This window comes from Schistocerca serialis, chromosome 12, assembly GCF_023864345.2.
Source record: "Schistocerca serialis cubense isolate TAMUIC-IGC-003099 chromosome 12, iqSchSeri2.2, whole genome shotgun sequence".
Taxonomy (NCBI): domain Eukaryota; kingdom Metazoa; phylum Arthropoda; class Insecta; order Orthoptera; family Acrididae; genus Schistocerca; species Schistocerca serialis.
Window position 1 is genome coordinate 167,016,796 of NC_064649.1, and position 25,663 is coordinate 167,042,458.

Here is a 25,663-nt window from a genome sequence, read left to right on the forward strand (position 1 = left end):
ATGTACATTCAGTCGTGGGAAAGCAGGTGGTAGAGTTTGGTTATTAGCAGAATACTGGGAAAGTGCAATCCATCTACAAATGAGATCGTTTACAAATCACTTGTGTGACTGGTTCTAGAATACTGCTCAAGTGTGTGGGACCGGTACCCGATAGTACTAACAGGGGATATTGAACATATACAGAGAAGGGCAGCACATATGTTTACAGGTTTGTTTATTCTGTGGGGGAGTGTCACAGAGTTACTGCAGGAATTGAACTGGCAGATGCTTGAAGACAGATGTAAACTATCCCTAGACAATCTATTAACAAAGTTTCAATAACCTGCTTTAAATGATCACTCTAGGGATATACTACAACTCCCTATGTATCACTCACATAGAGATCCTGAGGATGAGATTAGAATAATTACTGCACGCACAGAGGCATTCAAACAATCATTCTGTCTATGCTCCATATGTGAATGGAGCAGGAAGATATCCTAATAATTGGAAAAATGGGACATACCCTTACAGTGGTTTGCAGAGTATAGATGTAGGTATAGATCTGTCCTGCAATGCCATTAGGATAAGGGGAGCGGGGTGGGGGACTCAGAGGTGCGACCAGTCCCATCTCGTCGTATTCTGCAGCCTTTCGTGAAGCATTCTGCACACACCCATCGCACTGCCGAAACACTTTGTCCCACACGAGTAGCAGTTTCCTAAATAGAGGCATCACAGTCTCTCGTGCCAATAATGCGCCCTCTTTCAAACTCACTCATATGATGGTACAGTTTGTAAGGCATCCTGCACTTCTGCTCAAGTTACACTGATCTGTTACCTTCGGTTTGTAGTGATGACAAAACCTGCCCGCTCATTTTACCGGCAGGTGGTGCCGTGCCACGATATCAACGTCGACCTCGAACCCGCGGGCCGACACGGTTCGTATGCTAATCATTTCTGCAGAAGATACTAATGTATGTGCCTTGTGCATATGAACATCCTACGTCTAGTCTTTCTATCTGTTCTGTTTTTTCTGAACATGTGTGCAAAAAAATAAACCGTTTATTGTAAAAAGAAGACTGATATATTGGTTAAATATTGCAAGTCTTCCTGAAGCTGGAGAGAGAGTTCCCTGTTTCTTCTAATGGCTCTAATCAATATGGGACTTAACAGCTGAGGTCATCAGTCCCCAAGACTTAGAACTACTTAAACCTAACTAACCTAAGGACATCACACACATCCATGCCCGAGGTAGGATTCGAACCTGCGACCATAGCAGCAGCACGGTTCCAGACTGAAGTGCCTAGAACCACTTGGCCACAACGGCCGGCTTCCTGTTTCTTATACACAGCAAAGATTAAAAGTATAATTTCTCTTAAAGTCAATGAAAATATGACAACAAACAGAGCTATAAAAGAAATACGCTTCAAAATGTGCAACAAGAAGTGATGTGTCAATAGACATTACCATTAAGCCACTGGCAAAAGCCGACTGTTAGTATCACGAATTCCTCTGGACCTGATTTCCATCAATTTTAGCTGGAGTACTTGGTAATACATTATTATAAGAAAACACACTAACATGTCACTTGTTTCACCAACTATTTAATTTTGTGACCTAGGTTTCAGGTCCCTAGTAAACTGTCGAACACTACTGACAAACGTGTTGCGCATCACGCTACAAACAGAAACAGCAAACAATTTACAGTCATCAAAGAAATTCATTGCTAGTACTAACAATATAAGGAAAATGCAGGTAGGAATATGAACAATGTAGGAAAATACAGACACACACCTCCAACATCTTGGGCTGAGATGCTGGAGTTGGCGGTCATGGGTCATGTGTCCGTGAGGTGTGCTTGATTTGTGTGTGTGTGTGTGTGTGTGTGTGTGTGTGTGTGTGTTTTACTCACAGAGACTGTGGTCGAAAGCTACATGTGAGTGTCTTAACTGTACCTGTCTGCAACTTGACGTGTCTTCTTTAGTGTAAGTAGCAACCTGTCTTTTCCTACAGTGTGAATGTAAGGAAAAGGTAGACTGCTACTCACCGTAAAAATGACACGTCGAGTTGCAGACAGGCACAAAGAATACACACATACACATTAGCTTTAGGCCAAAGCCTTCTTCAGAAAAGAAAACGCGCACCTGTTCATTAACACAAGCAAGCCCACCTCACACACACACACACACACACACACACACACACACAAATCACCATCGCCAGCAGCTCAGACCAGCAGCAACCAGATGGGGTGACAGAGAGAAAGGGATAGTAGTATACAGAAAGGGAGGGGGGGGGGGGGGGGGAGAAGAGCGCTATCTGGTAGAGTGTACAGCGTCTAGACTGCCAAAAGGTGCAGCATTGGGTGGTCACGTTTGCGTGAAGTGTGCTCACTTGTGATAATGAATAGGTGAGAGTTTCTTTTTCTGAAGAAGTCTTTGTCCAAATGCAAACGTGTCTGTGCAGCGTTGGGTGGCTGTGGGGCAGAGTTGCGGGGAGAGGGGGAGGGCAATGGGGAGTGAAACAGGAGAGGGGCAGAAAAAGGACAAGATGCACGGGTGTGTCGGCAGAAAGCGGCACACAAAGATAGTAGGGTGCAAGAATAGAGGGGAGGTGACAAACAGAGAGGGTGGAGGGTGTGTGGACAGTAGGTTACCCTCTGGTTACAGCAGGTTACTATCCACACACCCTCCACTCAGCAGTTTCCGTCCTGTCACCTCCTACCTATCCTTGTCCCCCACCATCTTTGTGTGCCGCCTCCTGCCAACACACCCGTGCGTCTTTCCGCTTGCCTGCTCCTCTCCTTTTTCACTCCCCGTTAACCTCCCCCTCTCCCCACAGCGCTGCCCACACTTCTCGACGCTCCACCTGTCAGCTGCCTAGACCTTGCACACTACCAGACAGCACTCCTTTCCCCCTCCCCCCCTCTTCCGTATACTACTATCCCTTCCCCTTCCTCACCCCATCCGTATTGCCGCTTCCATCCTGCACGACAGTGGCATTCCGGTCTGAGCTGCCGGAGAAGGCGGTCACGTTTGCGTGAAGTGTGCTCGCTTGTGATAATGAATAGGTGAGAGTTTCTTTTTCTGAAGAAGTCTTTGTCCAAATGCAAACGTGTTTGTGTCTTTTCCTTGTGCCTGTCTGCAACTCGACGTGCCATTGTTACGGTCGGTACCAATCTCCTTTCTTGTTGTTGTTGTGGTCTTCCGTTCTGAGACTGGTTTGCTGCAGCTTTCCATACTAATCTACCCTGTGCAAGCTCCTTCATCTACCAGTACCTACTACAACCTACATTCTCCTGAATCTGCTTAGTGTATTCATCTCTTGGTCTCCCTCTACGATTTTTACCCCCCACACTGCCCTCCAATGCTAAATTTGTGATCCTTTGATGCCTCAGGACATGTCCTACCAACCGATCCCTTCTTCTAGTCAAGTTGTGCCACAAACTTCTCTTCTCCCCAATCCTATTCAATACCTCCTCATTAGTTACGTGATCTACCCACCCAATCTTCAACATTCGTCTGTAGCACCACATTTAAAAAGCTTCTATTCTCTTCTTGCCCAAACTATTTATCGTCCATGTTTCACTTCCATACATGGCTACACTCCATACAAATACTTTCAGAAACGACTTCCTGACACTTAAATCTACACTCGATGTTAACAAATTTTTCTTCTTCAGAAACGGTTTCCTTGCCATTGCCAGTCTGCACTTTATATCCTTTCTACTTCGACCATCATCAGTTATTTTGCTCCCCAAATAGCAAAACTCCTTTACTACTTTAAGTGTCTCATTTCCTAATCTAATTCCCTCAGCATCACCCAACTTAATTTGACTACATTCCATTATCCTCGTTTTGCTTTTGTTGATGTTCATCTTATATCCTCCTTTCAAGACACTGTCCATTCCGTTCAACTGCTCTTCAAAGTCCTTTCCAGTCTCTGACAGAATTACAATGTCATCAGTGAACCTCAAAGTTTTTATTTCTTTTCCATGGATTTTAATACCTACTCTGAATTACACTTTTGTTTCCTTTACTGCATGCTCAATATACAGATTGAGTAACATCGGGGAGAGGCTACAACCCCGTCTCACTCCCTTCCCAACCACTGCTTCCCTTTCATGCCCCTCGACTCATATAACTGCCATCTGGTTTCTGTTCAAATTGTAAATAGCCTTTCGCTCCCTGTATTTTACCCCTGCCACCTTTAGAATTTGAAAGAGAGTATTCCAGTCAACATTGTCAAAAAGGGTATTTCGCCTGTCTCATAAATCTTGCTCACCAGATGGTAGAGTTTTGTCAGGACTGGCTCTCCCAAGGCCGTCAGTAGTTCTAATGGAATGTTGTCTACTCCCGGGGCCTTGTTTTGACTCAGGTCTTTCAGTGCTCTGTCAAACTCTTCACGCAGTATTGTATCTCCTATTCCATCTTCATCTACATTATCTTCCATTTCTGTATTATTGTCCTCAAGAACGTCGCCCTTGTATAGACCCTCTATATACTCCTTCCACCTTTCTGCTTTCCCTTCTTTGCTTAGAACTTGGTTTCCATCTGAGTTCTTGATATTCATGCAAGTGGTTCTCCTTTCTCCAAAGGTCTCTTTAATGTTCCTGTAGGCAGTATCTATCTTACCCCTGGTGATATGCGGCTCTACATCCTTACATTTATCCTCTAGCCATCTCTGCTTAGCCATTTTGCACTTCCTGTCGATCTCATTTTTGAGACGTTGGTATTCCTTTTTGCCTGCTTCATTTACTGCATTTTTATATTTTCTTCTTTCATCGATTAAATTCAATATTTCTTCTGTTACCCAAGGATTTCTACTAGCCCTCGTCTTTTTACCTACTAGATCCTCTGCTGCCTTCACTACTTCATCTCTCAGAGCTACCCATTCCTCTTCTACTGTATTTCTTTCCCCCATTCCTGTCAATTGCTCCCTTATGCTCTCCCTGAAACTCGGTACAACCTCTGGTTTAGTCAGTTTATCCAGGTCCCATCTCCTTAAATTCCCACCTTTTTGCAGTTTCTTCAGTCTTAATCTACAGTTCATAACCAATAGATTGTGATCAGAGTCCACATGTGCCCCTGGAAATGTCTTACAATTTAAAACCTGGTTCCTAAATCTCTGTCTTACCATTATATAATCTATCTTAAATCTGTCAGTATCTCCAGGCTTCTTCCATGTATACAACCTTCTTTTATGATTCTTGAACCACGTGTTAGCTATGATTAAGTTGTGCTCTGTGCAGAATTCTATCAGGCGGCTTCCTCTTTCATTTCTTAGCCCCAATCCATACTCACCTACTATGTTTCCTTCTCTCCCTTTTCCTACTACCGAATTCCAGTCACCCATGACTATTAAATTTTCGTCTCCCTTCACTATCTGAATAATTTCTTTTATTTCATCATACATTTCTTCAATTTCTTCATCATCTGCAGAGCTAGTTGGCATATAAACTTGTACTTCTGTAGTAGGTGTGGGCTTTGTGTCTATCTTGGCCACAATAATGCGTTCACTATGCTGTTTGTAGTAGCTTACCCGCACTCCTATTTTTTTTATTCATTTTTAAACCTACTCCTGCATTACCCCTATTTGACTTTGTATTTAGAACCCTTTAGCCACCTGACCAAAATTCTTGTTCCTCCTACCACCGAACTTCACTAATTCCCACTATATCTAACTTTAACCTATCCATTTCCCTTTTTAAATTTTCTAACCTACCTGCCCGATTAAGGGATCTGACATTCCATGCTCCGACCCGTAGAACGCCAGTTTTCTTTCTCCTGAAAGAGTTGTGAATCTGGACGTAGAGCGCATGCATATTGGCATTTGCCTGCAGCCAGGCGACTAGCGCGAGTTTTGGTGTTCTCGTAAAGATAAGTCATTTTAGATTATAAAACATATAGATTAGCACTGATTACGTGATAAATAGGTGTATTAGTGTGCCTTTTAAGTGTACCATTAAAAGTTTCGTTTTTCTTTATGTAATAAAGCAGAAAATGCGAAAAGATCATAAAGTTGTATTTTCTGTTTACGTTGTGCTGCAGCAAATCTATAGAATTTCATGTAGTTGTTCCTTGCTCTCTCCAACAATTTAAATTAGCGTACCTCTTCATTATTTCACTAGCATTTCCGGAAAGTAGCGTAAAGTTTAAGTTGTTGTTTCAGAAACTTTGCACTTTTGTTTTTGTTTACACACAGTTGCTTATAGGCCAAATTTGTGTAACCGAATTTTTGTGTTTATCTGTAATTTAACTGACTTATTCTTAATAAACCATTACGTTTATCAGGAGTGTAAAGTGCTCGACTTGCCGTAGAACTGTTTGGTCGGGGCTTTTGTGTGATGGGTGCTGTAGTTTTTTCCATGTGGGTGACTGTAGTGGTGTGGGAATAGGGGAAGTAAATGATACTCATCAGTGTTTTTGTAAGATATGTAGTAGAGATAGGAAGATACTTGAACAGGAAGTGAAAATCGCCACCCTTCAGGCTGAGTTAGACAAGGCCAAGGGAGATCTTGACACTTTAAGGAGGGAGAAGGGTAAAGAGAGGTGGGAAGTGGCAACAGGCAACAGGAGGAACAGGCCTAGAACTTTGTCTGACAGCTTCATGGTGGATGTGGAAAATAGATTTGACCTGTCGCTTCAGTTAGAAGCTGGTGAGCCTCAAGCAGTTGTAGGTGTAGAAAGGGCACAACAAACTGTCAGCAGCAAATTGAAAAGTAAGAATGTAAGGAAATCAGTAAAGAGAAAGAAAGTGTTGTTGTTAGGTAGTTCCCATGGAAGAGGTGTTGGCCAACTTTTGCAGGATAAACTAGGATCAGAATACCAGGTCACCAATTTTTTTAAACCTAGATCTGGTCTGGAGCACGTGACAGAGGGTTTAGGATCACTTTGCAAGACACTGTGGTTATAGTGGGTGGGGCAGGTAATAGTATTGACAGAGATCATGGGTACAGTATAGAGTGTGACCTAGCAATGATTGCATCAGCATCAAAGCATACTAGTGTTGAGTTTGTATCTGTTCTTGGGCACCATGACTGACCTCATTTGAACTCTTCTGTCAAGAGAGCTAATTTGGAGTTGGAACGGCTGCTTATGTCGGGTGCTGGGTCACACACTGGTGTGGTTCCTGTTGATTCTCTCAATAGGTGGGATTATACCAGGCATGGCCTTCACCTCAACAGGAAGGGGGAGGGTAAATTAGCTGGGCAAATAGCAGGAAAGTTAAAGGGGGGAGGCACTGTCATGAGTGGTAAAATACCAGTGGTTATAGGGTTCAGAAAAGACCCTTTTTTAGGGTAGGGAGGACAGAAAGAAAGCAAATTTTAAGAGAGGTTAGAACTGAGACAAACCTTAAGTTTGAGAAAGAAATCAAAAAACATAATTCCAGCTTATTACATCAGCATAAACAGCTATTGGTTAAGAATTTTCAACAGTCAGCAGATATTTCAACTGTACTCAGTTTCAACTCAGTCAATGTGAAATGCCAGCTATCTTTTTTGCATCAAAATATTTGAGGACTGAGAAATAAAATTAATGAATCAATTATCCGCATAGATGAATTAGAGTCTTCAAACCCAGCTGACATAATCTGCCTCTCTGAACATCATGTGACCACTGGTATAGAACTTTTAAGTGTTACAGGGTTTAGGTTAGCATCTCACTTTTGTAGATCAGAAATAGAGAAAGGAGGAGTTGCCACATTCATTAGGAACTGTCATAAATTTAAGAACATTGACATTCATAAATTTTGCCTAGAACAGCATATGGAAGCATGTGCAGCAGAATTAGAATTTCACAAAAAATCCTTGATAATATTAAGTGTATGTCGAGCACCTGCAGGTAACTTTAATCTGTTTGTAAACCACCTTGAAGCTGTACTGCCCCATTTAACAACCAAAAACAAAGAAATAGTGGTTGCTGGTGATTTCAATGTAGGTTTCCTTAAAGACTCTCCCAATAAGAACTAATTTGAGTTAGTAACACTATCATTCAACTTAATTCCCACTGTAAAGTTCCCCACTAGGGTAGCCACTTGCTCATAAACAGCCATTGATAATATCTTTATAGAAACGTCCAATGAACAAAATTATATTACAAAAATAGTCAAAGGCCTCTCAGACCATGACATGCAGTTCCTTCTGTTAAATGTTAATATTGAACAGGATATAAAATATGTTAAATCTGAGCTCAAGAGGGTAATCAATAAGCCAAAAATTGATTATTTTAGGACATTCCTCAGAGACATTCACTGCACTAATGTTTACAGTGCTCATGGCATGAATGAAAAATATAACACTTTTGCTAATAAAGTGGTTACCTTATTCGAACACTGTTTTCCCCCAAAACTTACAAAGGTTAGAGCAAAGTCTACAAAAAAGCCATGGATTACTCGAGGAATAGGGGTATCTTGTAAAACAAAAAGAAAACTGTATCCGTCAATCCGAAACAGTTCCGATGTTGATGCTATAGCACATTACAAGAAATACTGCAAAATATTAAAGACTGTAATACGGATGTCAAAGCAAATATATTACAAGGAAAAGATAGTCATATCAGATAACAAAATAAGACAATATGGGATATAGTGAAGGAGGAGACCGGTAGAGCCAGACATGAAGAGGAACAAATAGCATTAAGAGTAAATGATACATTGGTGACAGATGTGTATAGTGTTGCAGAACTTTTTAATAAACATTTTATAACTGTTACCGAAAAGATGGGGTTGTCAGGTTCGGTAGATGCTGCTATGGAATACCTCAGACCAGAAATTTCAAGCAACTTCCATAATATGAATTTGACCCTCACTACCCCAACAGAAATAATGTCCATCATAAAATCTTTAAAATCAAAAACATCCAGTGGGTATGATGAAATATCAACAAAGTTAATTAAAAAATGTGATTCTGAGTTAAGTAACATATTAAGCTATCTGTGCAACCAGTCGTTTATCAGTGGACTATTTCCTGAATGGTTGAAATATGCTGAAGTTAAGCCACTGTTTAAGAAGGGAGATAAAGAAACAGCATCAAATTTCCATCCAATTTCACTCTTGCCACCATTCTCAAAAATTTTCGAAAAAGTAGTGTACAATCGGCTCTATAACCATCTTATCTCAAATAACATACTATCAAAGTCACAACTCGAATTTATATAGGTTTCTGAAAATGAGAAGGCTATCTACACTTACAGTGAAAAATTACGTCGAATTGTGGATCATTTAATAAAAAAATTTCCAGGTGCTTTCTATCCTTTTAAAAATTTGTGCACTGGCGAAAGTTTTATCCTTTTAAGTAAATTAGAGTATTATAGTGTAACAGGAAATGCTGCAAAATGGTTCAAATCTTATACCACTGGCAGGAAACAAAGGGTGTTATTAGGAAAGAGACAAGTATTAAGCTATCAGGCATCATCCAACTGGGAACTAATTACATGTGGGGTCCCACAAGGTTCCATTTTGGGGCCCTTACCTCTTCTTGTGCATATCAATGACCTTTCATCAGTAACAATACAAGATGCCAAGTTCGTTTTATTTGCCGATGATACAAACATTACAATAAATAGCAAATGAAGCGTAGTCTTATAAAGATCAGCTAATAAAATATTTGTGGACATTAATCACTGGTTCCTAGCCAATTCTTTGTTACTAAACTTTGAAAAAACACACTACATGCAGTTCAGAACTTGTAAGGGGTGTCCCACGAGTATATGTCTAACATATGATGACAAGAAGATAGAAGAAGTGGACAGTGTTGAATTCTTGGGATTACAGCTTGATAATAAATTCAACTGAGAGGAGCACACCACAAAACTGCTGAAGTGTCTTGACAAATCCCTGTTTGCAATGCGAATTTTGTCAGACACAGGGGATATAAAAATGAAAAAGCTGGCATACTATGCTTACTTTCATTCCATAATGTCATATGGGATTATTTTTTGGGGTAATTCATCAAGCCAAGCTAAAGTTTTCCGGGCACAAAAACGTGCAGTAAGAGTTATATGTGGTGTGAACTCAGGAACATCCTGCAGAAGCCTGTTTAGGGAACTAAGGATACTAACTACTGCTTCCCAAAAATATATCACTTTTTCAAACCAACAGCTCAATTCATGGAATCAATACTAGAAATAAGAATAATCTTCACAAGGATTTAAGGTCTCTTAGTCTTGTACAAAAAGGTGTGCATTATTCAGGAACACACATTTTCAATAATTTGCCGGCAGCCATTAAAAGCTTAACAACCAATGAAATTCAGTTTAAGAGAAGCCTAAAGGATTTATTGGTGGCCAACTCCTACTCCATTGATGAATTTCTCAGTAAAACTAACTGATTAGTACAATATAACATCTGCGCAATTTCAGTGCAGTAATGTGTTCATTGTAAGTGTGTGTGTGTGTGTGTGTGTGTGTGTGTGTGTGTAGTTGTATTACATGTTTATTACCTTATAAATAAACAACTTTTTTATTTTAAATTCAGTGCATTAGTATTTGTAAAATGACTTTCATATAGTGTTAATTAAAAAATGACGATCATTCCACTTGGGACCTGTGGAATGGTACATTAGCTTATTTGTTTTAGTTGTAAATATTTTTCATGTATTATTGTTTTTTGACATGTTCCACATCCTGGAGGACCTCCTCACTACGGATCAATTGGAATGAAAGTAAATCTAGTCTAATCTAATCTAATCTAATCTGATAATGACGTCCTCCTGAGTAGTCCCCGCCCGGAGATCCGAATGGGGAACTATTTCACTTCTGGAATATTTTACCCAAGAGGACGCCATCATCATTTAATCATAGAGTAAAGCTGCATGCCCCCGGGAAAAATTACGGCTGTAGTTTCCCGTTGCTTTCAGCCGTTTGCAGTACCAGCACAGCAAGGCCGTTTTGATTAGATGTTAAAAGGCCAGATCAGTCAATCATCCAGACTGTTGCCCCTGCAACTACTGAAAAGGCTGCTGCCCCTCTTCAGGAACCACACATTTGTCTGGCCTCTCAACAGATACCCCTCTGTTGTGGTTGCACCTACAGTACAGCTATCTGTGTCGCTGAGGCACGCAAGCCTCCCCACCAACGGCAAGGTCAATGGTTCTTGGGGGGGCAATATCTACCTTATACGGTTGATATTCCGACACGGAGTTTTCACTGATAACACTAAATATACAAAAATAACATATTTGTAATCACCGAATACTAAGATACACTGCCTGACAAAAAGAGTGAAGTACCCAGAAGATATAGTCAGATGTCAATGTAACTTCAAAAGCATACCCACTATAAGTAGAACTAACATCCTTCATCCTTCAGCCAGCTTTCGAGCCAGCACAGCTACTGAGAACAACAGAAGGGGCTTATACAGAAGGAAGCAGAATGAAATTTTCACTATGCAGTGAGTTCGAGTCTCAGTCCAACACAGAGTTTTAATCTGCCGGGAAGTTTCAGAAGGAAGCAGGTTTGTTCCAAGTCCACATCAGTATGACAGAAGTTCTCATAAAATGCTCTGTATTTTTCATCCAAATATGGTATCATTCATAACAAGTATCTCCTTTTATTTTACTTTCGTTGCTAAGTACTCTTTTCCCTTCAATGTCCTTAATATTATGTGACCGATGTCACGAACCTCCGTTCGTTGTTTTAGAACATTAACATTTTTTCAACTTTCGAATTTGCTGAAGTCATATTTCACTTCTACAACTCGAGAAGCTTATCATCGTTACCTTTGAGATTTGCAACTTTTTTGTTGTTATCCAGGAACTGACTGCAAACTGAACACCAACGAAATTTTATTCAGTTAAGTCAACGAATTCAAATTTGTTACTATATATGGCAGATTTACAACGTCCCGCAGTTCTTCAGGTACAAATGCCTCTCACAGCCTCTTCCTCTTCTCAAAGTCCCTATCACGTGGCAAACAGCTACGGTCGGATACTCAGAACTTCCACTCAATGATGTCAGAGACTCCGAGTGACAGAAGATAAACAGAAAGGAAGACCATCATCCCCTTTTTATTCAAACTAGCTATTGGTACTTAGCAGACTTGTGGACAAATATGAAAGCCATGCCAACAGACTGGAAAGGTAGGCCACTCCGGCGACTACGCTCTTATCGGTCGGCGACACGTTACGTCAAGTGGCAGCCAGTGTTGGCAAAGTCACGTAATCACTAATGCGAATCTCACAGAGTAAAATAATTTTTCATGTCTCTTTTCATTAGGTTTTGAGCATCTACCTGATGGGGCTTGAGATGATTCAGAAGAATTAGTAGGCGAAATATATGAAAAGAAATTGAAGCAGTAAAAGTATTGATGACAACACTCCTGAATATCCAAAGCTAGCTGTAAATGCTTGTCAATACTGCCAGCTTAAGAACGTGATTGTGCTGAATATTTTACAATTTTAAGTGCTACTTTAGTTCAAACATATTTAGAAATATTATGACAGAGATGACAAAACTTAACTCAACATGTTGACCTGGAAAATTTAACTCAAAGTTGCTAAAGACGACACAGCCCAGAGGACATTTCTCTTTGCCAAAGCCCACTTCACTACATCCCATTTGGCTCTTTTATTGATAAATCTAATGTGAATGAAAGTTCTCATTATTACATAAAAATCAATAATTTTCTTCTCGATTTCAGAAAATCTCGGTCGAACAAGGGTCGTAATGACTCCGTGACGTGTTTGCTCTATAAAAAAAAGACACAAAAATAATTTCGAAATCTGATATTGTAGCTAACTATTCAGATGATGGAGACGTAAGCCCACCTTTTGAAAGTACACTTATCCAGTCTTGTTTTGCTGTTGATTTTGCACCAATATGACATTTTGCTGTTGTAATTCCTAATGAGCCGTCGATGTTTTCTGCACTTGAATGCAATGTATCCTCCTGAGCATTTTAAGGCATCACAAGTAACGTCTTCAGTGGAGCTCGCTGAACCACAAAATCACAATCTCCGAGCAAATCTTCTTCGTATGAAATATCGTGAAGTGACATGTCGGCTACTTTGTTGCACAACTCACTAGAAATAAAATTCTCAAGTTCGTCTGATACTAAGGGAATCGGATTAGGAAATGAGACACTTTAAGTAGTAAAGGAGTTTTGCTATTTGGGGACAAAAATAACTGACAGTGGCCAAAGTAGAATCGATATAAAATGTAGATGAGCACTGACAAGAAAAGCTTTTCTGAAGAAGAGAAATTTGTTAACACTGCATATAGATTTAAGTGTTACGAAGTCTTTTCTGAAGGTACGTCTGGTCTGTAGCCACATTTGGAAGTGAAACATGGACAACAAACAATTTACTTAAAAAAAACAAAGGAGAATATAAGATTTCAAAATTTGGTACTACAGAAGAATGCTGAAAATTAGTTGGGTAGATCACATAACTAATGAGGAAGTACTGAACAGAATTGGGGAGACAAGAAGTTTGTGCCACAACTTGACTAAAGGAAGCGATCGGTCGACAAGGACACATTCTGAGATATCGAGTGGGAAGAGGGAAGCGTTAACTATTTCTTCTTCAGAATTTTGGTCTTTGTCCTCCGCAATGCAAGCACCAAGTGACAAAGGTATATTTATTAAATTGTCAGTCAGCATTAGTAAGCATACTCTATTGTTTCACCTCTGAAGGTGTGGGATAATTATAAAATGTATCAAGACCACGAATTCTAGAAAACAAATTTTCAACGTGATCTTTATTCAGTCTGGCAATAAGGATGTAGGTTTCCCCAGCATTTTTCACACACACAAAAAGCCTAAATATTATACTGATGTAACAAATAATTTTTAAAACAGGAAAAGAGTATTTCCGATGGTAAAGAATGCCCTGGGTTCTGTGCCCAGAGTTACTACACTTAAAAAAGCACAATACAATGTGTTTATGCACAATTCACTCGGAAAATACTGTAAACAGCTCACAGGACTAGAAAATATATCGCTTTGTCACTAACAACACTCAAAGGAATGAGATAACAGCATTACCGACAATGGCGCGAGTCTCGTGAACACTGTGCAGCTGGTGTCCAGTCAAGTGCCGGGTGAACGGCAAACGCACGGGAACTGGAATATAGCCCCTGCAGGGAAGCAAAATATCAAAGCTTCTATGTTGTGACAAATGTATGAACTAAACTAGCCACGTGGCACATTAGCCACGTCTCGGGTGCACTACCGACGTTACGAAGATGGGCTGTAAGCAAGAAATAATTTATTTAGAACCTCCAAAGACAACCTCCTACTTCACCAGTAAAACTAACACTAAATTCCACCTCAAGCAAATAATCAATAGTGGAAGCGGATGCTTCCGGTGAGAGACCTGAGTCTGGGTGTACGTGGCACAGGCCAGCTTTCCCCGCACAGTCATCTTCTCGGCCTGCGAACGGCTGTTCAGCTGGTGGCCCCACATCTTGAGCAGGAACTGGATGAAGTGCGTGATGACCTGCATGTCGAGCTCGCGATCACCCTTGCCGAGATCCACGGCCATGCGCTGGATCTCCTCGTAGCTCACGCCGTCGTCCTGCACTTTCACGTCGTTCGACGAGGTTCCGCCCTCCCTGCCGCCGTGCTCGTCCGTGCCGCGGGACGACGCGAGGATCTCGTCGAGAAATGCTTGGTCCACCTGTGTGACATATTATTGTAATGTGTTTGTATTCAACTTACGGTGCCTAAGTGACATTCTTTCCAAATTTATGAGCTAAACATTTACTCATTTTTCAAAGAAAATACCAGCTGTTAATTTCTTCAGTAATTAGTTGTCTTTGAACTGCTTCTTAAATTACAAGACCACTGTCAGACAATATTATCAACAAATAAGCAACAGAAAAATCTGTCAACGTATTTACTTATTACAGGTGTGCAGATGTTCATAAAGTGTGTCCAAACTGTTACTTGTGCTAATGTAAAAAAAAAAACATACACACACACACACACACACACACATACACACACACACACACACATATGTAACATCCAGTAATTTTATGTAACATTTAATAATAAAAGAGCAACACATCATAGTCCATTCTCTGCTGGAAGACACTTCTATAACAGATTGTCAAATAATATAAAACTGTTAAATGGAGATGTATTTAAAAGAAAATTAAAGTAACTATTAACTGCTAAATATTTGTACTCCATCAAGGATTTTTAATGTTGTTGTGTATAATTTATCTTTCTTTCTGAACTCATATTAATGGTTAAATGTTCATAAACAGACTATGTCTACAATTGTGAAAGTTACTATGGACAAATAGACTATTTATTTATTCATTTATTTATTTACACAATAAACATTAATGTACAGTACTGTTTATTAGAGCACACAATTTGAACTTTTAAGCCACTAGGGATAAAATACAGATAACAATAGGCTATTTATAGCTTGTACAGAAACCAGAATGCAGTTACAGGAGCTGAAAGACACAGAAGGGAAGCAGTGGTTGAGAAAGGAGCGAGACAGGGTTGTAGCATATCAGTGATGTTATTCAATTTGTAAACACAATAAGAAGCAATGGACAGCAGGGGCAAATGTGGAGAAGGCATTAAAGTTCAGGTTTGCTGATGACATTGTAATTCTGTCAGAGACAGCACAGGACATGAAAGAGGGACTGTGTCTTGAAAAAGCATTATAAGATGAATACCAACAAAAGTAAAACAAGGGTACTGGAATGTACTCAAATAAAATCAGGCAATGCTGAGGGAATTAGATTACAAAAGGAAACACTTAAAATAGTAGATGAGTCTTATTATTTGTGTGGCAAAATAACTGACGATGCTGACATAGAGAGGATATAAAATGCAGACTGAAAATAGTAAGAGAAATACTTCTGAGAAAAAAGGTATTTGTTAATATCTAATTTAAATGTCTGGAGAGCAGTTTACCTAATTTCTATGTGTGGGTTCCGTTGCAGAATCTAGGAGTGGCAATTTACGTCAAGTCGTATGTTTCACTCAAAGGAGTTGATATGTGAAAATATTGTAACAACAAAATATTTGAACATTTTGCAGGGTAGTTTGAATTTTCAAGGAAAAAACTTCTCATTATAAGTTTCTCTGATCTCCCAGTTCTGACGACAGAGTTTTCCTCTCCAGACTTGAAGCTGCACTATGCTGGGTTCTTAAGAGAAACATGAAGTTGATTTTATGTTGTTGTTGTGGTCTTCAGTCCTGAGACTGGTTTGATGCAGCTCTCCATGCTACTCTATCCTGTGCAAGCTTCTTCATCTCCCAGTACTTACTGCAACCTACATCCTTCTGAATCTGCTTAATGTATTCATCTCTTGGTCTCCCTATACGATTTTTACCCTCCACGCTGCCCTCCAATGCTAAATTTGTGATCCTTGATGCCTCAGAACATGCCCTACCAACCGGTCCGTTCTTCTAGTCAAGTTGCCACAATCTCCTCTTCTCCCCAATTCTATTCAATACCTCCTCATCAGTTACGTGATCTACCCATCTAATCTTCAGCATTCTTCTGTGGCACCACATTTCGAAAGCTTCTATTCTCCTCCTGCCCAAACTATTTATCGTCCATGTTTCACTTCCATACATGGCCACAATCTGTACAAATACTTTCAGAAACAACTTCCTGACACTTAAATCTATACTCGATGTTAACAAATTCCTCTTCTTCAGAAACGCTTTCCTTGCCATTGCCAGTCTACATTTTATATCCTCTCTACTTCGACCAACATCAGTTATTTTGCTACCTAAATAGCAAAACTCCTTTACTACTTTAAGCTTCTCATTTCCTCATCTAATTCCATTAGCATCACCCGACTTAATTTGACTACATTCCATGATCCTCGTTTTGCTTTTGTTGGTGTTCATCTTATATCCTCCTTTCAAGACACTGTCCATTCCATTCAACTGCGCTTCCAAATCCTTTGCTGTTTCTGACAGAATTACAATGTCATCGGCGAACCTCAAAGTTTTTATTTCTTCTCCATGGATTTTAATACCTATTGTGAATTTTTCTTTTCTTTGCTTTACTGCATGTTCAATATACAGATTGAATAACATCGGGGAGAGGCTACAACCCTGTCTCATTCCCTTCCCGACCGCTGCTTCCCTTTCATGCCCTTCAACTCATAACTGCCATCTGGTTTCTGTACAAATTGTAAATAGCCTTTCGCTCCCTGTATTTTACCCTTGCCACCTTTAGAATTTGAAAGAGAGTATTCCAGTCAACATTGTCAAAAGCTTTCTCTAAGTCCACAAATGCTAGAAACATAGGTTTGCCTTTCCTTAATCTTTCTTCTAAGATAAGTCATAAGGTCAGTATTGCCTCACGTGTTCCAATATTTCTACGGAATCCAAACTGATCTTCCCCGAGGTCGGCTTCTACCAGTTTTTCCATTCGCCTGTAATGAATTCGCGTCAGTATATTGCATCCGTGACTTATTAAACTGATTGTTCGGTATTTTTCACATCTGTGAGTACCTGCTTTTTTTGGGATTGGAATTATTATATTCTTCTTGAAGTCTGAGGGTATTTCGCCTGTCTCATACACATCTTGCTCACCAGATGGTAGAGTTTTGTCAGGACTGGCTCTCCCAAGGCCGTCAGTAGTTCTAATGGAATGTTGTCTACTCCCGGGGCCTTGTTTCGACTCAGGTCTTTCAGTGCTCTGTCAAACTCTTCACGCAGTATCATATCTCCCATTTCATCTTCATCTACATCCTCTTCCATTTCCATAATATTGTCCTCAAGTACATCGCCCTCGTATAGACCCTCTATATACTCCTTCCACCTTTCTGCTTTCCCTTCTTTGCTTAGAACTGGGTTTCCATCTGAGCTCTTGATATTCATACAAGTGGTTCTCTTTTCTCCAAACGTCTCTTTAATTTTCCTGTAGGCAGTATCTATCTTACCCCTGGTGATATGCACCTCTACATCCTTACATTTGTCCTCTAGCCATCCCTACTTAGCCATTTTCCATTTCCTGTCAATCTCATTTTGAGACGTTTGTATTCCTTTTTGCCCGCTTCTTTTACTGCATTTTTATATTTTCTCCTTCCATCAATTAAATTCAATATTTCTTCTGTTACCCAAGGATTTCTACCAGCCCCCGTCTTTTTACCAACTTGACTGTCTGCTGCCTTCACTACTTCATCCCTCAGAGCTACCCATTCCTCTTCTACTGTATTTCTTTCCCCCATTCCTGTCAATCGTTCCCTTATGCTCTCCCTGAAACACTCTACAACCTCTGGTTTAGTCAGTTTATCAAGGTCCCATCTCCTTCAATTCCCACCTTTTTGCAGTTTCTTCAGTTTTAATCTACAGGTCATAGCCAATAGATTGTGGTCAGAGTCCACATGTGCCCCTGGAAATGTCTTACAATTTAAAACCTGGTTCCTAAATCTCTGTCTTACCATTATATAATCTATCTGATACCTTTTAGTATCTCCAGGCTTCTTCCATGTATACAACCTCCTTTCATGATTCTTGAACCAAGTGTTAGCTATGATTAATTTATACTCTGTGCAAAATTCTACCAGACGGCTTCCTCTTTCATTTCTTACCCCCAATCCATATTCAACTACTATGTTTCCTTCTCTCCCTTTTCCTACTCTTGAATTCCAGTCACACATGACTATTAAATTTTCGTCTCCCTTCACTACCTGAATAATTTCTTTTATCTCATCATACAGTTCATCAATTTCTTCATCATCTGCAGAGCTAGTTGGCATATAAACTTGTACTACCGTAGTAGGCGTGGGCTTCGTGTCTATCTTGGCCACAATAATGCGTTCACTATGCTGTTTGTAGTAGCTTACCCGCACTCCTATTTTTTTATTCATTATTAAACGTACTCCCGCATTACCCCTATTTGATTTTGTATTTATAACCCTGTGTTCACCTGACCAAAAGTCTTGTTCCTCCTGCCACCGAACTTCACTAGTTCCCACTATATCTAACTTTAGCCTATCCATTTCCCTTTTTAAATTTTCTAACCTACCTGCCCGTTTAAGGGATCTGACATTCCACGCTCCGATCCGTAGAATGCCAGTTTTCTTTCTCCTGATAACGACGTCCTTCTGAGTAACCCCGCCCGGAGATCCAAATGGGGGACTATTTTACCTCCGGAATATTTTGCCCAAGAGGACGCCATCATCATTTAACCATACAGTAAAGCTGCATGCCCTCGGGAAAAATTACGGCTGTAGTTTCCCCTTGCTTTCCAATATTAACCTTTTGGCTGACTCTCCAGAGGAAAGAATGCTAAAGGATTTACTTGGATCTTACAACTTTGTACAGACAGTATACTTTCCGTATAGAATTCAGGGATACAACAAAGCAATCATAGACAGTGACTTCCTAGACTGTTCTCTGGCTGACGAGCACAATGTAAGAAAAAGTCAAACAATAGATTTAGAGATACGAGTCCACCTGCAACCAGGCATTTAAAGTCAATCTCGTAAGGCAAACTTGGCAAAAAGTCAAGAATACAGATGACTCAATCAACCTTTATATTTCTTGAAAACTTTATCACTTTCTCCGACAGTTCTTTCAGATCAAAAAATGGCAGGCAGATGCACAGTACTAATAGGCAACTGGGCTGAATAATGGCATTAAAGTATAATCCAGGAGACAACAGGAGCTGCATTATAATATGAAGGAAAGTGAGAGCACAGCAACAGAATTTCACAAAGTGCTGAGGAATGTCATCATCAAACACACTAAAGCAATTAATTCCACCAAGAGAACAGAAAGCTCTAAGGGCAAATTTAATACTATATGGTCAATTTCGGAAGATGCGTCAGGACAGAAATTGGGTGCTCAACATAGTACATCTCTCTTCTATGAGAATGACACTGTTTGTGATCCAGAGTTGTGTAAAATATGTAATGATTACATCTTGTCAATAGTTGTCAAGTTAAACCAAAATTTTATTGAAACAGATGAATACAGAGAACTCTTAATAGCTCTTTTCTGAGACATCTACATCACATGCAGTACAGGGTACAAGGAATGATCAAACTGAAAAAATTATTATGTCGCTAAAGACTCTCATGGGTCTGATGAAATCTCAAGAAGGTTTATAAAGATCAGTGCACCATAGTACAGTTCTGCACTTTGTTGCCAGTGCAGTGTGTCTTTTAGGGATGGTTAACTTGTTCACAGACTGAGATATTTGCTAGTGAAATCACTCTGTAAAAAGTGTGTGTAAGAGAATGTAGATCATTGCCAGCAACCCCCCTGCAGTAGCCACCAGAAAGATCGCGGGAGGTGCACATCGGCACGGCGTGTCACGGACGGTAGTTGCCGCAAGTAGAGTCCCGTCCACCAGAGGGCACGCGAGAATTCGGCTGCGACCTCTGCCGGCGGAACAACTACAACAACTCAGGCAGCACAGGCTGTGCCCAGTCAGTTCACATCGGGCGTGTCTAGGAGACAGTTCACGGTCTACGCTATGTGAAGTGCAACGGAAAACGTGAACCGTGTTACCACACCCCCCTCCCCCCCTTTTTTTTGCGAACAATATTTTCAAAAGTTTTTAAGAAAGCGATGTGTAGGAGAGTAGTTAGATATCCAGCACACATAATTTGCTGCCAGATGCACAGTTTGTTTTCAGGAAAGGTAGACTTTCCTTAGTAATTTTATTTTTACACAAAAGCCTGTATTTTAATCTACATAATTCCCTCCAATATTAATGCACTTATTGTATCATATAAACTGCTTTTGAAAACCATCCTCATAGAAATCTGCTGCCTGATCCATAAAGTACACTTCCTGACACTTGAGGAAACTCATCACATAACACCGAAATTCTAAAGCATGTGTTATCTATCACTTTTTCATCAACTTTCTGCACCAAATCGTCTGTAAAGACTGACGGTCCCCCCCTTCGTGCCTCATCATACACATTCCTACAGCCATATTTAAAATCTCTTGCTTACTTCTGTACCATCCTATCACTCATAATGATTTCTCCATACACTTCACTGGTCTGACAGTGAATTTATGCCACTTTCACACCCTTGTTGTTGATGTGGTCTTCAGTCCTGAGACTGGTTTGATGCAGCTCTCCATGCTACTCTATCCTGTGAAAGCTTCTTCATCTCCCAGTACCTACTGCAGCCTACATCCTTTTAAATCTGCTTAGTGTATTCATCTCTTGGTCTCCCTCTACGATTTTTACCCTCCACGCTGCCCTGCAATACTAAATTGGTGATCCCTTGATGCCTCAGAACATGTCCTACCAACCGATCCCTTCTTCTTGTCAAGTTGTGCCACAAACTTCTCTTCTCCCCAATCCTATTCAATACCTCCTCATTAGTTACGTGATCTACCCACCTTATCTTCAGCATTCTTCTGTAGCACCACATTTCGAAAGCTTCTATTCTTTTCTTGTGCAAACTAGTTATCGTCCATGTTTCACTTCCATACATGGTTACACTCCATACAAATACTTTCAGAAACAACTTCCTCACACTTAAATCTATACCCGATGTTAACAAATTTCTCTTCTTGAGAAACGCTTTCCTTGCCATTGCCAGTCTACATTTTATATCCTCTCTACTTCGACCATCATCAGTTATTTTACTCCCTAAATAGCAAAACTCCTTTACTACTTTAAGTGTCTCATTTCCTAATCTAATTCCCTCAGCATCACCCGACTTAATCTGACTACATTCCATTATCCTCGTTTTGCTTTTGTTGATGTTCATCTTATATCCTCCTTTCAAGACACTGTCCATTCCGTTCAACAGCGCTTCCAAATCCTTTGCTGTCTCTGACAAAATTACAATGTCATCGGTGAACCTCAAAGTTTTTATTTCTTCTCCATGGATTTTAATACCTACTCAGAATTTTTCTTTTGTTTCCTTCACTGCTTGCTCAATATACAGATTGAATAACATCAGGGAAAGGCAACGACCCTGTCTCACTCTCTTCCCAACCACTGCTTGACTTTCGTGCCCCTCGACTCTTTTAACTGCCATCTGGTTTCTGTACAAACTGGCTCCCTGTATTTTACCCCTGCCACCTTCAGAACTTGAAAGAGAGTATTCCAGTCAACATCGTCAAAAGCTTTCTCTAAGTCTACAAATGCTAGAAATGTAGGTTTGCCTTTCCTTAATCTAGCTTCTAATATAAGCCGTAGGGTCAGCTTTGCCTCACATGTTCCAATATTTCTAGGGAATCCAAACTGATCTTCCCCGAGGTTGGCTTCTACTAGTTTTTCCATTCGTCTGTAAAGAATTCGTGTTAATATTTTGCAGCTGTGGCTTATTAAACTGATAGTTCGGTAATTTTCACATCTGTCAACACCTGCTTTCTTTGGGATTGGAATTATTATATTCTTCTTGAAGTCTGGCGGTATTTCGCCGGTCTCATACATCTTGCTCACCAGATGGTAGAGTTTTGTCACGACTGGCTCTCCCAAGGCTGTCAGTAGTTCTAATGGAATGTTGTCTACTCCCGGGGCCTTGTTTCGACTCAAGTCTTTCAGTGCTCTGTCAAACTCTTTACACAGTATCATATCTCCCATTTCATCTTCATTTACCTCCTCTTCCGTTTCCATAATAGTGTCCTCAAGTAGACCGCCCTCGTATAGACCCTCTATATACTCCTTCCACCTTTCTGCTTTCCCTTCTTTGCTTAGAACTGATAAGATAGATAAGATACGAGAAATTAGGGCTCGTACAGAGGCATACAGACAGTCATTTTTCCCTTGCTCTATTTAGAGTGGAAGATGGCAGAGAATGATTAGTAATGGTACACGGTACTCCTTGCCATGCACTGTAAGGCGGCTTGCAGAGTATCTACGTACACGTAGATGCAGTTCGAGACCATCCTTAGTTTTTTCACACTGGAGTCGTGGCAGACATCACCGGGTAGCCATTCAAAAGGTGTGTATGATGCGACAGGCAGGCAGACCCTGATCTTCATCCTACAAAAACTGTGCTCGGGTCAGGAGAGCACTAGAGTAGTACAGGCCTTTCTGAGGTGCACCATCTCCAAAGTCAAATTTAGAGGTGAGCTCTCTGAAAGTTTAACCATTCAAATGTGAGTTAGACAAAGTGACATTTCGCCCATATTCTTCAGTTGTGTACTGGAGATAATTATCTGGGAACAGACTCACATACTATCATCGGGAACTGGAACGGAGATTGGATATGAAAAAGGAAACATCAATGTGCCCTGTCTAACCACTGCAGATGACCTCGTCTTATTAACTGACAATATACAGGAGGCTAGTAACAAACTTCAGTGTCTCCACAGCATAGCATCTGCGACCGACATGTGGGGCAGTATACAAAAAAGTTTGTTCGTGACTAACATTAAGGGAACCTAAACTTGCAGTTCCATTAGAGGGTACAACCATCTGTGCACTCTATGGGTCAAGTATTTAGAGGATTGGATTTCTGAAAATAAGAGTGAGAACTTGGTCACAGATCCCACATGTCCCAAGTTGGAGAGGGTCTACCACTCTTGCAAGAGCATTTACCTCTCCAGACACCATTCCAAGAAACTTCAACTCAAACATTACAACTCAGTAGTATGGAGCCCCATCTCTGAATGGCTCCTACTGAACAGGTAGTGTCAACTCAGGAAACTGGAGCTCAAGGAATGGAAAATCCTACGGAAAAAAATAGGGCCGATAAGAAAAGAGGACGGCACCTACAGGATCACACACAACAATTAACTGTACCGTCTCCAAGAAGACATAATCACATCTAGAGGAAAAAAGTGACAGATCTTCTGCAGATATTTTGATGCATATGAACAGGATCTTCACCACAACAGTAGAGGGAAGCCCTCAAAGAACAAAAGGATCATCACAGTGAAATCAGACCTAAAGCAACTAGAAATCCCACAAGAAACCGTAAAAAACTGGTCCAAAGGATTATCCCCAGTGTCATTTACAAGCAGAATGAGCAGAGACATCAGCAGATTGAAATGGACAGAGAAGAGGAAGCTTGCTTACAGCCAGAAAATGAAAGCTTTCTGGGCTAAGAAGGAACAGAAGACCTGTGTGGGGAGTCAAAACAAACCCCATAGTCCTAAGCAGGCCCAAATGAAAAGCATCAGAAGTTTTTGTAGAAAAAATGTTTGGCAATGTCGACTGGGACACTCTCTCCGACATTCGAAAGTTATCAGATATATAACACGACCAAAAAGTTATCTGTAAGTTGTACAGAAACCAGACAACAGTTTAGGAGTCAGACGAGATGAAACGGAGGTAGTAGTTTAGATACGAGTGGAACAGAGATGTCGCTTATCCCACACGTCATTCAGTCTGTGCACTGAGCGAGCTGTAAAGGAAACTGGTGAGATGTTTGGGAAATGAATTAAAGTACAGAGAGAATACATAGAACCTTTAAAGTTTGCCGACGACACTGTACGTGTCGGAGCTAACGAAGACTCGGAAGATCAGTGTCTCGATGAGAGGTCAAATGTCGAACAGAAACTAAGAACAGTAGTGGGCTGCAGTAGTTATCGGATGATGCTGAGGCAATTAGATTACGAAATGAGATGCTGCGAGCAATAGGTAAGTTTTGCAAATTTGGGTACCAAAATAACTGGTGACACAAGTGTAGAGGATACCAGCCAAAAAATGCTCCTATCGTAGCACAAAAAAGCAAATATGCTCCCGTTTAAAAGACTCCGACAAAAAAGTATGGTACCAGCTGCCTAATTCTATCTTCCTTGGCACCTTTACAAATTTTCCCAAAAATTTTGACACGTGAACATATTTTTTAATGTGCAACTCACCTCTCACTCCCACAAGCTCCCCTCACACCTACTAGTCCACTGCTCCAAGTCACTCAGACACATCCACTCCCACTCCCACTCGCTCTTTCTCACTCCCTCACTGTGTGTGTCGCCGCCTCCCGTCTCGCGGCGACAGTTCCCCTCGTCCTGTCCTACTCCTCCTGTCCCCTCTCACTGCCACATTCTCCCTTTTGCTCTCTCTTACCGATACCGTCTCATCCCTCCCTTCCTACAGTCGTCACCTCTTCCTCTTCCTCGCCGTCACTGTCGTAGACTCCGTCTCTCGTTATCACTGGCTCTCGCCCGTTTTCACTTTCTCCTTCCCTTTCTCTTTATTCCTCTTCCACTGGCACTGTCCGCTTTACTCTTTCTCTGTCACTGTGCCCCACCCCGACTCCTCTCTACCTCTTGCACTGCCACCGTCTCCTCCGCTCTTTCTATACCGCGACGACTCTCTACTGTCTTGCAGTATTTACTACTTTTCCGCCTCTTTCCCACTGCCCCGTCTCCTCCTATCTCGGCACAAAAAAGCACGAATATGTTTGTGTGCCGTAACTTTGGAGAACATTTTTAAAGGTGTCGAGGAAGGCAAATTGTGACAGCCGGTACTCTACTTTTCGGTCACCTTTTCTGTGCTCCGATAAGGTAATTTTTTCAATTGTTCCCTCCTTTTCCCTGCCATAGCATGTCACTTGTATGAAAAGAACTTCATGGGTCAGTAAAATTTTGATAATTCACCTTATTTGAAATTGAAATAATGCACAACTAATTTTGCACCTCAGACAGGATTTCACGTGCACAAAAATTTTGCACATGCTTCGCTACTAGAACGTGGAGTTCCTAGAACCCTTCTGATAACAGATACTTTAAAGCATATTTCTCCACACTATTTAACTTTATAAACTATGTATCTCCTCACATCAGATTTTACGTCTGCAGGTAGGGTAACTGTGAAACTATGCGAG

The 25,663-nt window shown here is 40.7% G+C and overlaps 1 protein-coding gene across 6 annotated transcripts in view; it reads right to left on the minus strand.

Moving 5' to 3' along the window:
- Positions 1–25,663, minus strand: part of LOC126428262 (pre-mRNA-splicing factor 18) — a 103,805-nt gene that overhangs the window by 53,746 nt on the left and 24,396 nt on the right. For all 6 annotated transcript variants that reach the window (XR_007576805.1, XM_050090176.1, XM_050090175.1 and 3 more), the window contains exon 3: positions 14,293–14,595. Coding sequence is in view for 5 of the 6 variants with exons in the window: in XM_050090176.1 (XP_049946133.1) it covers positions 14,293–14,595 (303 nt within the window). In the remaining variant the exon portion in view is untranslated. The remainder of the gene's footprint in view (positions 1–14,292; positions 14,596–25,663) is intronic.